The sequence below is a fragment of the Musa acuminata genome, chromosome BXJ1-8, assembly GCF_036884655.1.
Source record: "Musa acuminata AAA Group cultivar baxijiao chromosome BXJ1-8, Cavendish_Baxijiao_AAA, whole genome shotgun sequence".
NCBI classification, from domain to species: Eukaryota; Viridiplantae; Streptophyta; class Magnoliopsida; order Zingiberales; family Musaceae; genus Musa; species Musa acuminata.
In genome coordinates this window covers 49000304-49015900 of record NC_088334.1, presented here as the reverse complement: position 1 = coordinate 49015900, position 15597 = coordinate 49000304, and the positions used below count along the sequence as shown (strand labels likewise).

The following is a 15597-nucleotide window of genomic DNA, read 5'->3' as shown; positions in this document are numbered from 1 at the left end:
GAAGGGGAGGGCGGGCTCGAGCCAATTGTATATATTTGCTCGAGCCAAATATTTGAAATCAAACTAAGATATATATGATGCTTTTACACATCTATCCCTTTCAAGTTCAGAAATATCATATTCAGCCCTTCAAATTTTAAGGGAGAATATAAATCCCTCTAAATACAATCCCCACAAATATTCGAATCCTCCTTATATATAACTCTTATTACCATCCGTCCAATTAACTTTGATCAAAATCATTAATCATAATTATCATTAATTATTTTTTTTAAAAAAAATAATTTTAAAGTACTGTTATTATTATTTGCATAATTTTTTTTAATTTAATTTCTTTTTATTTTTCTTTTATTTTTCTCTTTCATATATTTTTTCATTTTACCAAAGAAGAAGATATTTTAGAAAAAAAACAAAAGGAGAGTTGGAGAGTGGAAACTAATAATATTACTTCGTATAAAAGAATTAGAGCTTACAGAAAAAAAAAAAAGATCAATCATGTATCATGAGGATTAATTTTGGTTAAGCTTTCAATATTATTGAACTGATGGATGACTAGCTATTGTAAATTATAATGATTTGTAAGCTCATCGCATATTATGATATTGATATGCTAATAAATTCGGCTCGTGATCTTGTAATAACTATGATGGAAACATGTGATAGGAATATATTCAATAAGGCTTCTTCAATGGACAGTAAAAATTTGAAAGATGTAATTAAGTATCAAAGTAAATTATTGTATTTAGACTGAGAGTATACCAAAACTTAAAAATAGTTTTTTTTATAACACAGTAGATGATCATTATTTGGATTGATATAATAGGAAATATTTAAAATAACTATGAAAGTTACTTGACCATCAAAATATAATAAAATAGTGCATCAATTCCAAAATAAGCAAAATAATGATTTGCTGAATCCACGTTGTATTATTGACCTTGTAGGACCGTATCAATGCCACGCTTATTAGTTTTGTAAGATTATTTCTCATCTATTAATGTATCGATTAAATAATTAAAAATCAAGATATTAGATATTATGAATGTGATAAATTTTATACATATGTGGAGGTGAGGGAGAGATTTTTCTTGATCAATCATTCAAATCAAATAATCAAATTAGTTATTCAAATGTAAGATTACATCTATCATGATCAATCAAATTAATTATCACGATCTTCTATCAGGCCCCTATAAGTGACAAGCTTTACGAGGGAGTGTTGATTAACAGTATATATGTGAGAAATACGTAGTTGATGTTTGACAACTTGATCTATGGTGAAATAAAAGTATATGATAATATGTTTCATGCGTGAGTGAAATACTAGATTGATGCACAAGTAGATGGCACCGACATTATCATAGTATATTGTAGGAGTGAACTTGGAGTTGATATCAAGTTCTTATAGCAAATTGGTGACCTATTTAAGTTTTACAACAGTGGTAGTGATGACTCAGTATTCAGCTTAAGTGGTTGACCTTGTGATGGTTTTCTATCTCTTGGAACTCTAAACGAGTAGATTTGCTCTAAAGAAACTAACTTAGGCTGACGTAGATGTTTTATCATTAATGTTGCTTGCCCAATTAACATTGATGAAGGATGGAGATAAAGTGACGAGTATTTATGAAGAAGTCTATGATTAAGAGTCATTTTTAGATATTGCAGAACTTGTTTTACTACAAACCAATGTGTGGTAGAAGGCTAATGTATTGTGATAATTTGTTGGTTACAAAAGAGATGTTTGAACATGTGAGGAATAAGTACTGTAAGGAGTCAAGTACTTATCGATATTACTGTGTGAGATTTGTAATAGGGTTGCTATCATATAATTTTAGTGATTTAGAGAATGAAGTTGTAACTTTCTTGAATATATTTCTTTCGAGATAGAAAAAATTCAAAAGATATCAATATTACTTTCATTCCTAAAAAGTAGCTTAAGGTTTAAGTAAAGAGTTTTGGTAGCATAGAGGTTAAGGATATGATGTAATTTGAAAATATCATTTTTAGAGCATGTTGTCATATGATATCCATTATGGTACTTGCACTTCGATGTCATTTGATCGAAGAAAGGACAAAAACATCAATTATGGTACTGAGAGTATTGCTTCACCGAGCATTATGAATAGAGCAAATTGGTCATCAAAAGAGACGATAACTTTATGGTCAAAGTGAGAGTATCCGGTCAAGCATCGATGAGGGCATATCAATGGGAAAGAAGGAGCACAACATCCTTGGTATGGCCGAAGGGGTGACGAGAATCAATAAAATTATTGAACAAATTGGTAGTGATGGGAAGGAAGAATTGCTCTCCTGCGAGAGTGAAGAAGGAGAAGTCTTGCTCAAGGCAAGACTGAATCTGATACCATAAAGAATTGAGATATTATAAAAACGATAATTTTTATTCATTGAGTTGATTTGATGAGTATTTATAAAGGAAAAACTTTCCTCAATCAATTATTCAAATCATGTAATCAAATAAGCTATTCTATGAGATTATCTCTATCAACCACGAACATACCACATCTCTCTTTACATATCAAATAATCATAAATAAATTGGCTACCTATCAACTTTAATTAATTCATCCTATTTCATCTCATTCCAATTAAAAATGTTTAATTAATTTCTCAGATATTTATCATTTTTTAATATAATTTATGATCGTCATTGTGTTTGATTTACTGAGCCATATAATTTTAGTTGCACGATGATAAATTAAAATATATAACAATAACACTTTGATGCATTACCATCTCAGCCACTCACCAACGGTAAAGCGAGGACCTCTCGTAACAATGTCGGCCCCACAACCCAATCCCTCGCACCCACCAATCACCATCACCGTCCCCCTCGTAGTACCCTAGAAAAACAAGATCGAATATTTTCGTACCCCAACGCTTACCACCCTTCCGACGTGTCAACTCCTCGATTCGTTTCAGCGACACATGACACATAGGGCCCCATCTCTTAAACGGGTAAACGAGCGGGTTGTTTTAAGTTAGGGAAAAAAGTTTCTTTTTTTCGGCATTGTCTCACGTCACCCTCGGACGCTCCACGCGTCCACTGTTGCCCGGATCCCCATCCAATCCCTGCGCCTTCGTCCCCCTTCCGGTTCGTCCCTATCCACCTCCGATTCGCCCACGTCTTCCCCTCTCCAGAATCTCCTCCTCGCTCTCGCTTTCAGTTCTCTTCTCACGCACCGCCCACTCGTGACATCCCGCGCCCGTGGAGACACTCCGCACCATCCCATTCGCCCCGTACCCTTCACCACCTCCACTCTCCTTGTCCCCCCTCTCCTGTGCGTCTGTCCTTTGACATGAACTGCCCCTCGTCACGCTCCACCTGTCCTCCTCGGCCAATGGCAGCGGAAAACGATGCCCTCCCTCCATGTCGCTTACGGGGAAACGTGTCCTTCGCCATCATCACTATTTAATGCTCCGTCGTTCCTTGTCCGTCATGGCCAGCTCTTGCTTAAAGCAGATACTACACCAGTCAAAATAATAGCCAACAAAAGGAGGAGATGGTGCGGCAAGGCGGTTGCTGTCTAACGATGTACGGCGGAGTTGGCGACGTCGATGCTGCCTGGAAGGTGAGGCGGATCATGCTCAGGTTCCGCCCCATCGCCCCCAAGCCCGCCTCCGCTGAAACAGGTTCCCCGGCGGTCTCTGTAGTCTCCACAGAGGCGCGCGCCGTAGCGAGGAGGCCGAAGAGGAAGAGATCCGCTAAGTCCCAGGGCAGGAAGCCTAGGAGGGGGCAGGCGACTGCGGTAAAGGAGGATGAGAAGTCATCGTCGACGATCGTGACGCTACCGTTGATTCCAGAGATGCCGGAGGGGAAGGACGAGGCGACGGAGTCGTCGATGCAGCATTCTAGTCCTGTTACTCCTTCTGCAGCCGTGGTGCCGACTTGGATGGGGCGAGGGGAGGGGGGAGGATCGGAGTCGTGGCCGGTGAGGGTCGTAAGTTTGTGGGTGACGGTGGAGTGCGTGACGGACATGTGGAGGGAGGGGGAGATCGCACGTAGGAGCGACGAGGGGGTGAGGGCGGCGTTGGCTGCGGACGAGTGCCCCGGTTTTGTGTCCGATGTGTGGGAACGGGTGACGTGGACCAACGAGGCCTGCCGGAGGAGGGTGGTGGGTTCCTCGTCGGGAGACCGCGGAGTAAGGGAGGAGAACGAGGCGGTGAGGGTGGAGCTGGTGACGCGGGGATTGGTGCCTCCGGCTTGGGAATGCCGAGCGTTCACTTGCAGGGTGCGTGTCAGGCAGGCGAAGCCTCCAGGGAGGCAGATGACTCCGTCCTCGCCACTGGCAGCGCCGTGCGACGTGTGGAGGTTGGACAGCGGCGGTTGCGCGTGGAGGCTCGACGTCAAAGCGGCGCTAAGTCTCGGCTTTTAAGCGACGGGCCAGCGGGAAAGAAGGAAGAAGAAGAAGAAGAGCACTGTGTATGTATATATATCTGATAACGTGTTATGTAGAAATGCTCGTGAATACGAGGGCATGCATGAATCTGGTGTCTGCAACATTAACTGTTACCAAAGACTCATCATCTTGTTCCTCTTTCTGCAGTGTTTTCTGCCATCAAAACTGCAGCAGACAACCAAAAGTAACATAACCATGGTATTGGCCATAAAAGTGTTTCTGATTTCTGTAGTACTGGCCAGAATTGCTTTCTGCTTTCCACAGGAGAACACCAAAAAATGTACGTTAACGGGACAGTGATTACGGTTGTCATTATACCGTTTTTAAGCCCATAATTAATGTGCCAAAAAAATAATTTGCTGTTTACTTTTACGCACCAAAAAAACCTCTAATTGACCAAATACACCTTTTATTAATCGAAGGTAACGAAACACACGAGAAATGCCCAAACGATCGACCGGCGTTCGCCCCACGCAGCCCTCTCCCCTCTCGCCTTCCCTTCGCTGCTTGCAAATCCTGGAGACCAGAGAAGCTTACATTGGGTAATTCGACTGACTTCATGCTTTTGCTTGTTGCCGGGCCACTGGCTAATTCGTTGGAGTTGCTTGAAAGACTGGATGTTTCATTTGCTTATATCATGTGCCTTGACAACAGATTTTTCTAGGGTTTCCCGTAAATTGACAGAAAAAGACTGTCGAACTTCTTATGATCAGCATACTCGAGGAATTCATGAACTTTTTAGGTTGCTGGTTGATTTTTCTGCATCTAATAATTGACAAATCCATGTTTGTTTTAATCATTAATATTTTATAACCTAACTTCTTTATGTACTCACTGCATTCTAGTTTAAAGATAGCTAAGACCATTTACCATAGAGGAGGAAGAAGGTTTGGCTAACATATCCTTTGGGCCAACATGATTACCTGAAGGTGTTTGAGAAAATGGGCATACTAGATTTAGATGGAGGTCTTTTCCGATAAGTGCACAGTTAGAGAGTGGATGCCTTAAATTTGGATGAAGTTGGCATCGGGTGCTTATCAAGTATAAGAAATTGGGTTTAGAATGTGATTCATATAAGGTTGATAATAGGGAGCTGATTTGATGGATATACGAGTGTTTTGCATGCTTAAATAAAATTTATGACCAGCCAGCTTAGGTCCAATTTGTTAATTGAAAATCAGTTTAGTTGATAATGCATGTTGACATATCTCAGCCTTTGCTCCTTCAGATTTATCCATGACTTTGCAATTCATTATGAATGTGATAAATTTGTATACAGTAGAGGAATGAGATGTAATAAATTCGGAGGCCATAGATGTACGAGGATATCATTCATGAAATAAGTCGATTTAATCCATGAGCTGCAGCACAATTATGTTTTGATGTTCTGTCGAGATTTTGAGATCATAGTTCAAATGGTATTTAGATTTTGTTCATTGCGTATCTGATCAGGGGAGGATTATGAACATTAGCATCTGTTGTCGGGCGAGTGGGGAACATTGACCAAGTTAATTATAGTGCTGCAAAGGAAGGGGTGATTGGTTTTGCCAAAACCATAGCAAAGAAATATCCTAGCAGAAACATCAAAGTTTCATGCTGGATGGAAGCTTATCCAATGCTCTGGTTCTTGTTTGATCATGTACCTACCTGTGACTGTCCCTGGTGAATGCTGACATGACTGCTAATCTCTGAAAAGAAACTAACTCCGTGAGTATAACATAATAATAAGATCCATCTTCCTTTGCACAAAAAAAAAGAAGCTATCCTATTGTCACTAAAAAGTTAGCTATAGTTGGGTATGTTTTAATGTAGAAATGCATCAAACTACAACTTAAAACTGGACATGGTAATTAACTATAGCCTCATGTTTGTCCTTGTAACTCTCCACATGAAGAAATTTACCTAACTTGCATATATGACTAGTTATATATTTGAGTAAGACTTAAGATCATTATTGGCCTCCTGCTGCATTTGGTTTCCAGCAAGATAGGCATTTTACTATTGAGCTTCATATTATTAGATCACAAAACATGTTCCATGTCTTTCTGTTTGGGGTTGAAGGATTTTAGACTCCCTACTTAAAAATAAATTACTTGGAAGACAAGTTATTCAGATTTGGAGGGACTTCTTCTTGAAGAAGAAAAACTCTTTGATTGTCTTATGAGTATCTTATATACGTCATATCTTTGGTGTCAGATATAGTAAAAAGAACTTTTGAGTGCCATGAGGGTTTCTTTGTTCGAATCTAACTTAAGAGAGAATTCTTGGCAAAGAGTATTGAACCATATAAATTTTATATTTATTTTTTAGTTTATTTTTTTTATTGTTGATCCTACAGAACTTTCATGTGTTCCTCACACTTCTGCCCATATACATAAAGTTGTAACTTTTCAGTATGATGTTAATTGGCATTAGGCCTTTAATCATTGGCATAAGCATTTTTTGTCCTCTCGGGTCACACAATTTTTTCTATAAAGACTGGAAGTCAAAGACACAATATCTTCCCAGGAATAGGTCAGCTACGGAATATCGCCAAGGTCAATGCAGCTTGTTGGCAATTTATTCATGAAGATAGCATCTTCTTCTCCTTTATTCCCTAGGAATCTTTCATTTTCTTTCTTGACGTCAAAGGTTATACTACACAACACATTATTGACCAATTTGTTTCACCAAAATTCTGATTGCAGGTTTTCAAGGTCTTCATTGCAATGTCAATACACCATCATAAATAAAGCCAATTCAAGAGGGTCCTATCACTGGAAGGAGATCCTATCTACTACTCGGAACTTAATGTTTGATCTTTTCTTTTGAAATCTCCATCAATATAATCGTACGGTCCTATCACCGATCAGGTTGCTCATGTATTGGATAGTTTCGGCAGAATGCAAACTAAAGTTGTTTTCTTTCGTAACAAGAAAAACAAAAGACTACTTCAATGATCACAGCATGCTCATATTGATATTATTAGGTGAGTGACACTTGAACTGTGGTTGGAAAAGAAAATGTAAAGATCGAGTAATTTATGCATGCACGACAAATTGTGCTTGTTGGTGGGATGATGTTGAAGGTTGGACATGCAGTGATGGAGTAAAGAAATGTATATGGAAACTTGGAAGCACAGCTATCACCCTTCATGACATCTCACATTGCATCCACATGTGGTAAAAGTCCAGAACTATGATTTTTGTTTAATATCAAATTACGTTTCTGCATTTATAAGCAAATTTGGAATGAGTTCCCTATTTCAAGTAAATCTGTTGTTCATCATGCATTGCATTGTTATTCATGCTCTATAGATTTAGTTGGCACTAAAATAATACAAACCATATCCACATCTTTGGTTAATTGAACCTTACAAGAAACCACCACCATAAGAGTATATGCCTATTGGTAGATTATTTTCCAATCTTCCTCCCAAATATATTCTCAAAGAATATTCTTATTGTTAGGAGTTCTACTTAAGCTTTACATGGCCTTCCATCATTAGAGAGAGCATTACGCTTCTCCTCTTTCTCCTCCACCTAAAAATCCCTAAAAATATCGTCTCGAAACAGTATCCACCTCTTCGTCTGTTTCTATATTACGCGTTGCGGCGTCTCTGGAAACGCCTCGAGACCTGTTGCATGCTTTCTATGGTGTTGTCAGTTCCCGAGGATTCGTAGGCGGCGCGGTGCTTCAAGGCGACGTCTTTGGGGCCGAAGGAACTGTCTCCTGTGCTCCCATCCTTTGCGGCTACCCCGAGGTTTGACAAGTACGCTTGGGGGTGCGTTTCTTTGTCCGTGGAAAGCTCGGTCTGTTGCGTCGAAAGCTGTGGCCTTTGTCGATTTGCTAGTTGTTCGATCAGGAAAGATCTCGCCTTTTTGTGCATCCTATTATTCCACCGTTGCTTGATCTGGGAAAAAATTCGACTTGGAGCCTTCTTAATCGTCTGCTTTGCCCAAGGTTCGATTTTTTGTTAATCTGGTGATGGAGGTTCTGATTTCTGGATATCGCCTACTTCCCCATGTTTTCGCGACGTTTTCTGTGATATATCTGATTGGATACTTCGTCGTCTTCCGCAATTGGAGCCCAAAGTATCGTCTGGATGCATCTAGTTGCTTCATCTCTTTGTTCCATGGCACGCCGGCCGTATTCTTGGCCGTCGCTGCCATCCTGAATCAACCTGTTCGAGGATTTGCCTCACCGAATACCGACTTCCAAAACCTTGTGCTCGACTTCAGCATTGGCTACTTCACCGTTGATCTCCTCCACTACCTGATCTTCATCCCTGGAGACTACCTCTTTATTGCCCACCACCTTGCAACACTCTTTGTGTTCGTCACCTGCCGCTACCTTGTTGCCCATGGTGCATTCTCGATTCTGGTCCTTCTCGTGTTAGCTGAGGTCACCAGTGCTTGCCAGAACGTGTGGACACTGGCCAGATTAAGGAAAGCAGAGTTGTCGGTCGCTGCAAAAATACACAAGAATTTGGCTCCTCCTTTCTATGTTTTGTATACGATCATGAGGGGATTCATCGGGCCGGTGTTCTTCTACAAAATGAGCACTTTTTATTTGAGTGGAAAGGCCAGCAATGTGATTCCCATCTGGGTTTCTGTTTCATGGGTCATTGTGGTCGGTGGTGCGATCTTGGTCAGTATCATGTGGATATCTAACTTGTGGTTGGAGCTCTTTAGAGAGGAGAATGGAGAGAAAAAGGACAGATAACTGTATGCTATTCATTTCATAAATCGAAAACAATTTACTTGCTTGGTTCATGACATAATCTATATATAGCTACTCCACATATAAATAAAATTGATGCAGCATAAAATTGCTAAGTTTCTACTTTGCTGAAAGCACTTAGCAATCCATTATGCATACAAATGTTAATCGGCATTCAATAATGGTATAACATTTTGCTTTACATACAGTCATCTTTCTTAATGCAAGAATTGTGGGAACAAGTTGATGTCTTTGCTGGGTGGTATGTGTTATGAACTCTGGTTCACAAGGTTATGAGTCTTATGTCTCCATTTTTATCTTTGATATTGTCTTAGAAGCTTTTCCATAATATAAATATGTTGGTTGATAAAGATGTGATTATTCCTGGAAGAGAAGAAACGGAGAATGAAGCATACGTAGGAAAAACAATGGTTGGTGTGTAACTTCTCAGAATTTGTTTCTGGAGTGATTTGTTAGGTCAGTAGCTTGTTGAATTTGGACATGAAGATTGTAGTGAGGTGTTTAGAGCATCAGCAGCCTTCTCTTTCGTTTAACATAGCCTGATATGGAACTGCATCCACTCCTGATTTAGTGTTCTCCAAAGATTAAGTTGTTCATGTCAAGGAAGTGATAGGACAGAGGAACAGCAATTGCAGGCCTTGACTGCCATCATGAAATTTCATCAAATAGTCATTTGTGTCCCCAAACATGTGCATTTATTGTATCTTCTTCTCTTGAATAAATTGTGTCTGATTATTAACATAATTATGAGCTTGTAGCAACTGCTCTTCACAAATTTAGGTTTCTTCTAATATCATTTGTTAGAGTGAAAATTGACTTATGGCTTCCTTGCATTCTCTAACAGTTCTATTGCTCTTTCCTTTTTTGAACAATGTAAATTTGATGTCACACTGTTTCAATAAGTTAGAGAGCTTCCTTGCAATCTCTCTCTTTTTGAGTAGTTTCATCAATTGCAGGTGAGGTAACATTCTCCAGATGGATGCATCAGCATCAGGGAAAAACCAAAGACCTTGCTGATGCAACTCAGAAAGAAGGCCTGTTTGGCTTGACTTTGATATGGACTAGCATCCATGTAAACAGTAACAAATGGAGCAAAATCTGAATGCAAGGATCAGGAAATCTGTAACAAGAGGAATTCTCCAAAGCTTGAGGTGAAAGTAATGCCTGAGGTGTTCAAATTGTCAATGTTGTTCAACTTTAAGCCACAAGTTCTTCCATGAGGTGTTCAAATGAGTGGAAGTTCTGCAAGTTTCAACTGAAGCTGATACCTAATCTTACATAGAATTATCGGAGTTACAATGTGCAAAGGTGAAGCCATACCAAGATGGACTGAGTCAAGGTAGATCGAACCGAGGTATTTGCCAAGTCGAAGGAGAGTAGTTTGCAATTTCAGTTGAGATAAACGAAGATGCTCCACGAGGGACGTGGATCACACCGAAGAGAATCCTGCAAAAAACAAAGGAGGTAGGAATGTGCCCGATGAAATCCTCCTCTAATGTGTTAGAATTCACTCCAAAGATGAAAATTAACTTGCGATGGAGATTTTAGGAGCATAAAGCTAATAGAGGAGGAGAAAAACAGCTTAACCTTGTTTTAGCAGAGGCGGTTATTCTTCTACATGGCTGATATCTGAGATCTATATCAGAATGTAATAAAATAGTTGTGATTTAATCACATAGCTAACATCTAAAAGATTGTAATGAATGTGCTGCCAATGTGTGTGTCATTGTTTGATTCATGCATTCTAGGATCCATTAATAATCTCATGTCACTATTTTTCTAGGGTAGAACTTCTTGGCTCTATTTATACATTCAAACTAAAGCAGCAGGTAAAAATGGCCAATGCAGAATCTTAAGGTTGATAAAGTTCATTAGCAAGAATCTGTAACAGATTTAACTCTTTCATTTGTTAGAAGAGGATATAGCTTTATCAACTCCAAATATATCATTAAGACTGTGGACAACATAACAAATTATGCAAATTAAGTCAGCTAAGCTTAATTAGAGGATAACAATGATGCATCAGAAACTGATAACATTCATAAGCATCACAATATTGAATCAAACTCAGAACCCTGTAAACTGTTTTTATATCTTCATTCTCAATATTTTAAAACAATTAAACACATAATGATGATGCATTGAGATAAGAGGACAATTTGTGGTGTTCATAGCTAGATTCTTCTAAACTTATTTGTTCTTGGATCACATCAATTGCTTGTCGAAGCTAACGAGCACTTGCTTCATGCCATTGGAGATGCTCTGTCAACATCCATACCTCATCATTATATAATAGTTCTGATTTAGTCTGGATATGTGGAAGGACTTAACTGTGTTATAAGAAGTTATTGTATATGTTAATATTCACTTAGACTTAAGTATTTTGGATTAGCAGTTGAGACTCAATAGATTATTGAGTCAATTATCCTATCAGATACGGTTGTGATGAACCTATTATGATTTCAATATGTATTTTCTTTTGCGGATTGTCTATCCTTTTCTTATCATTGATAAGACTTGGGATGCCTAACTGATGTTTAATTAATTATCAAATATTAAGCTACTGATATTATCTAAAAATTTTTTATTAGTTACTTGATAATTTTATTTAAACCTAATTTTTTTAACCGAAAACTCATATTGTGATGCTCTTACTTTTATTTGTTTTCCTGTGGATCATAAATGTTTCTTGTTCTTGGTTGACTGGTCAAGAATCAGATATGAGACACCAGGCCAAGAAAGGAATCTAATTACTAAATAGGCAAACCCAGTGGAATTGCCAAGAAGGACAAGAAAAGGAGAGAGGCTTTTCTCTTAGATACACAAGCAACCAAATCTAGTTTTTCATCTTGGCACACAACAGGAAGCCAACTCAAACTTTGCTTCAGACTGAGGTAGCTTGCAAGACATGATAATAGAAATATCTTCTGGATTCCAAAGAACAAATTTTGATTAATATTATCCAACAGCAAGCTGAAACAACAATCAAACCACATGAGAGCTTTGCCTTCTCATCATCATCATCAAAACCTTTTCTCAACAGAATTCATGTTGTGTTGAGAAAGGCCTTGTGTGAGGTTTGAACAGATTTTTCTGACAAGCAAATGTGGTTCTCAGCTTCCAGAGCAAACCATAAGAATATCATCTGAAGAACTCGATATGGCCTCCAATGTCCCTGCACAGGAGCCTCGCATCGGCAGCTAATTTCCTGCTTGTGCCGATAACCAACCCTGTTAGCTGATGCTTGCGCTTTGGCTCGTAGGCTCTGGCATCTGCTTCCCTTCCCAGCAACAATGCTTCCCTTGCTGGCACCACACTTCCCCACCAGAACTCATGAAGGATGCGGTGCATCAGATCCCAGTATGCACGATCTCGGTACACCCGGAATATACTACTGCCATTGGGAGTCCAACAGTAGAGATCGACCCAGTCTCTGTTCATGATCTCCATCTGGCCCTGCACCTGGGGCATGTAGTAGTATGGCATGATTTGCCATGGCAACGCAAGCTCAGGCTTACCTTTGTTGTAGGGACACTTCACCTCCAAGATCCCACCGTCTGGATAGCAGCCTAGAAGTCCATCAGGTGACGCGCCAAGCCAAATGTAACTAGCCTCTGCATGGATTGCAAAGCCTAAAGAGCTAACATCTCTTCCTGTGATACTCTTGTACCTTTCTATAGCGGCAGGCTCGTTGAACACGCCCCAGTCCATTGCAGCCCTAGCAGGTGCCTCAATCATGTCTGCTTCTGGTGCAAAAACTTTCTGGTACCACAGCTCGGACCTTCGGTTGCCCTTCCAGAACCCCAAGGCAGTGCTGAAGGTGCTTGTGGTAAGCTTGTCTCTGCGGAGAGCAAACCACTCTGCCGATCGTTGGGGTGCATCAGAAGATGTGGGTTGAACTGAGGCTACCAACGCTGATGAAATGCAAAAGGTCGTCCGCGATGATGGTGGATATACCTGTAGTGAGGATGCAGTACAAGTTCTGGGGATGTAACCTTCACGGTTTCTTTTGGACGGCAGAAATTTAGCATGTCCAACGCATGAATGACTCATTATAGATGCGACTGGTCTATCGAAGTTGGCAATTAGGCTTGGTTGGAGGGTCCTAAGAAAACCATACACTGCTTGATCATTAGATGAAGAACACAGAATCATGTAACAAGGTATATAAAGAAGACAGGAAAGTAAAAGACTTGCTTGAAAGTGCTAAGTTCCCTTCAGAAGAAACTTAAAAAGAGTGCTAATTTGGAAAGGAATATTTTGGAACATCTGGTGATCCTCTGCCAAATTCTATATAGGACAATCAAGTACAATGTCAGCCATGTGACTCTGTAGAACTGATACGAAATGAGAAGATTTTCCTCTAAAGCAATGCCAAGTTCATCTTTCTTGCAAACCAATGCTAGGATCATGTTTCTTGCAAGGCATCATGATGTCTTTCTACACTTGAAGTGACATCATAAACAGATAAGCAAAGCACTAGATGCTAAACTTGCGGTCAGGACAATAGCAAATTAGATAGAGTTTTCCGAAATTGGCCCTATAAATTTTTTGGATTACAATAATGTTCCTACATTCTTTGGTGCCTAATAGTTCCCAGAAACCAAACATTTAGACATTTTCCCATAGGAGACCAGTGATCCCACTATTTTCAGCAATTGTTCAAATATAGATGAAGAAAATAAAAAAAAGAAGCTGGTAGTTAATTGAATGAAGAGTTCAGATGTACACGACAAACATATTGATTAAATACTACATTATCAGACTTCAAAATTATTGGATGCATTTAGATATAGCATTTAACTTGAATACTCAACTTACTTCACTGGACTATTCGGAAATGTCAATTAGAAAAGTTCTACCTTGTGAAAACAACATGAGAAAAGTGACATTTTGTAATGTGAGAAAACATCCTCTTCAAGAACCCGATATTCCACAAATTACTCTGATGTCCATAGTCAACTTACAGGCCATGCATCACGTGTAGAAAAAAGATAATCAGATTCTAATCCCATTTCAACCTGTAGCCAGATATTGCATGAATACCCCAATAACACACAGCTTTCTTCATGTCGATCAGCAGTTAATTCAGTAAATCCCGATGAAGTTAAATATTTATGGAACCCCAAAAAGTCAGTTTCTATAATTTTTTCCATCTCAGGAGTCATGGATGAACACCAAACTCATATGACCACTCATTTTTATAGATTCATAAATTATACTTCAAGAATCAAGAGTTTCTTAATTTTCTTAGGTTTTTAGAATCGTTTTACTTATTTGAGTACATTTCCCATTAACTGCAAAGTTTACTGATACTGATTCCTCCTTCCATTATCTTCTTCTAGAACTGTCTCTTTGTGAGCTTATGGACAATCTAGCTTTGGCCTTCAAAACCGTCCATCCACCCAATCATCAAAATTTAGCTTCTAAACCTCTTTCTTTTGTCCATCTTTCTACAGGTTTATTAGCCTGATAGGTTTTATCCTTAAGGTCTTAGCCCGTGGTAGCAAGACCCAAATATTATAGTCAAAATGTCCAAATCAAGATGACATGCTTCCGGTTTTATCATAGGACAAAGTTGAACATACACACAGTTCACCATATTCCTTAGCATGCAATGCAAGATGGGTAAATCATTATCTCAATTTTTTCAATGGGTAAGATTTTTCATGAAAATAGCAAGAACCTTTTCTTTTTGTAGCACTCCTTTGACCATAATGATCCATCCTAAACAAAAGTCAAAAGGAGCAGCCATTTCAACTAAATCTTAGGCAGTATCCTGGACGGAATCCAAATTCTGTACGACAAATCTAAACAAGATATTCATCAGGAAAGAAATCCCTGTCCGCAAGTAGCTCTGCCAATGAGAATGTGACTACTCGAAGAATCAAATATAGTGAACTTTGGTTACTGCAACACAAACAAGAGCATATTTTGGGGCGAATCTAACATGATTGTGGACTCAACCTCCTGCAAGCATTACTTTCGAATGCCAGAGAAGGGCATGAATTAGAACAAACCCTAAGACACAGCGAAAACAACCGAAGAAGACGAAGCAAAGCAAGGAAGATGAAACGACACATGGAGCCAATCAAGAAGAGAAAGAGAATGGATCGGATATACACCAAAAACCAGAGAAAGTCGCTAGCTTTTCCAGTACCCGGAGGACGCCATGGGGAGTCCGTGTGTCGCGTCCTACGCCCCGCGCCGCCCCTCGCAGCCGCCGCGGATCGCGGCGAGGCAAAAGCAACTTCTTTTCGGAGGGCCGCGCGAACGAACAGATGGAGGGCGTCGGTCGAAGGGAAGGGCGACGATAAGGCCACGCGGTGGGGCAAAATCGCCCTCATCCCATCATCTGGGCGCAATCGCCCTCATCTCATCATCTCTCTATTGGGCTCTCCACGCAACCGCGGCGCTGTTGTTGGTATCAAATGAGAAAGATCGCGTGCTATCCGTCC

The 15597-nt window shown here is 39.7% G+C and overlaps 3 protein-coding genes across 6 annotated transcripts; 2 read left to right on the top strand and 1 right to left on the bottom strand.

Moving 5' to 3' along the window:
* Nucleotides 1–3236: 3236 nt before the first annotated feature.
* On the top strand, nucleotides 3237–4630 carry LOC135581114 (uncharacterized). The gene is made up of 2 exons (XM_065081491.1): nucleotides 3237–4440; nucleotides 4565–4630. Exon 1 carries the CDS (start codon nucleotides 3521–3523, stop codon nucleotides 4391–4393), a length of 873 nt encoding a protein of 290 aa, XP_064937563.1. The 5' UTR covers nucleotides 3237–3520; the 3' UTR covers nucleotides 4394–4440; nucleotides 4565–4630.
* A 3266-nt stretch (nucleotides 4631–7896) lies between these two features.
* LOC135588476 (TLC domain-containing protein At5g14285-like) lies at nucleotides 7897–10873 on the top strand. The gene is made up of 2 exons (XM_065080617.1): nucleotides 7897–9123; nucleotides 10096–10873. The coding sequence occupies exon 1, from the start codon at nucleotides 8384–8386 to the stop codon at nucleotides 9119–9121; it is 738 nt and encodes a 245-aa protein (XP_064936689.1). The 5' UTR covers nucleotides 7897–8383; the 3' UTR covers nucleotides 9122–9123; nucleotides 10096–10873.
* Nucleotides 10874–12051: 1178 nt separating this feature from the next.
* On the bottom strand, nucleotides 12052–15537 carry LOC135581111 (uncharacterized). 4 transcript variants are annotated; one of them, XM_065080612.1, is made up of 2 exons: nucleotides 15300–15537; nucleotides 12052–13260 (listed from the first exon to the last, which is right to left on the bottom strand). In XM_065080612.1, the coding sequence occupies exons 1-2, from the start codon at nucleotides 15484–15486 to the stop codon at nucleotides 12281–12283; spliced, it is 1167 nt and encodes a 388-aa protein (XP_064936684.1). In that variant the 5' UTR covers nucleotides 15487–15537; the 3' UTR covers nucleotides 12052–12280. The 4 variants fall into 4 exon arrangements, with proteins under 4 accessions (XP_064936684.1, XP_064936685.1, XP_064936686.1 ...); XM_065080613.1 differs by having other exon boundaries at nucleotides 12052–13244; nucleotides 15300–15457; XM_065080614.1 differs by having other exon boundaries at nucleotides 15265–15404.
* Between the last annotated feature and the right edge of the window lie 60 nt (nucleotides 15538–15597).

Coding starts and splice junctions, on each gene's coding strand:
- LOC135581111 (XM_065080612.1), bottom strand. CDS start 15,486: ATGAGGGCGATTTTGCCCCACCGCGTGGCCTTATCGTCGCCCTTCCCT. Junction 13,261..15,299: donor CTCCCCATGGCGTCCTCCGG/GTACTGGAAAAG, acceptor ATGATCAAGCAG/TGTATGGTTTTCTTAGGACC.
- LOC135581114 (XM_065081491.1), top strand. CDS start 3,521: ATGGTGCGGCAAGGCGGTTGCTGTCTAACGATGTACGGCGGAGTTGGC.
- LOC135588476 (XM_065080617.1), top strand. CDS start 8,384: ATGGAGGTTCTGATTTCTGGATATCGCCTACTTCCCCATGTTTTCGCG.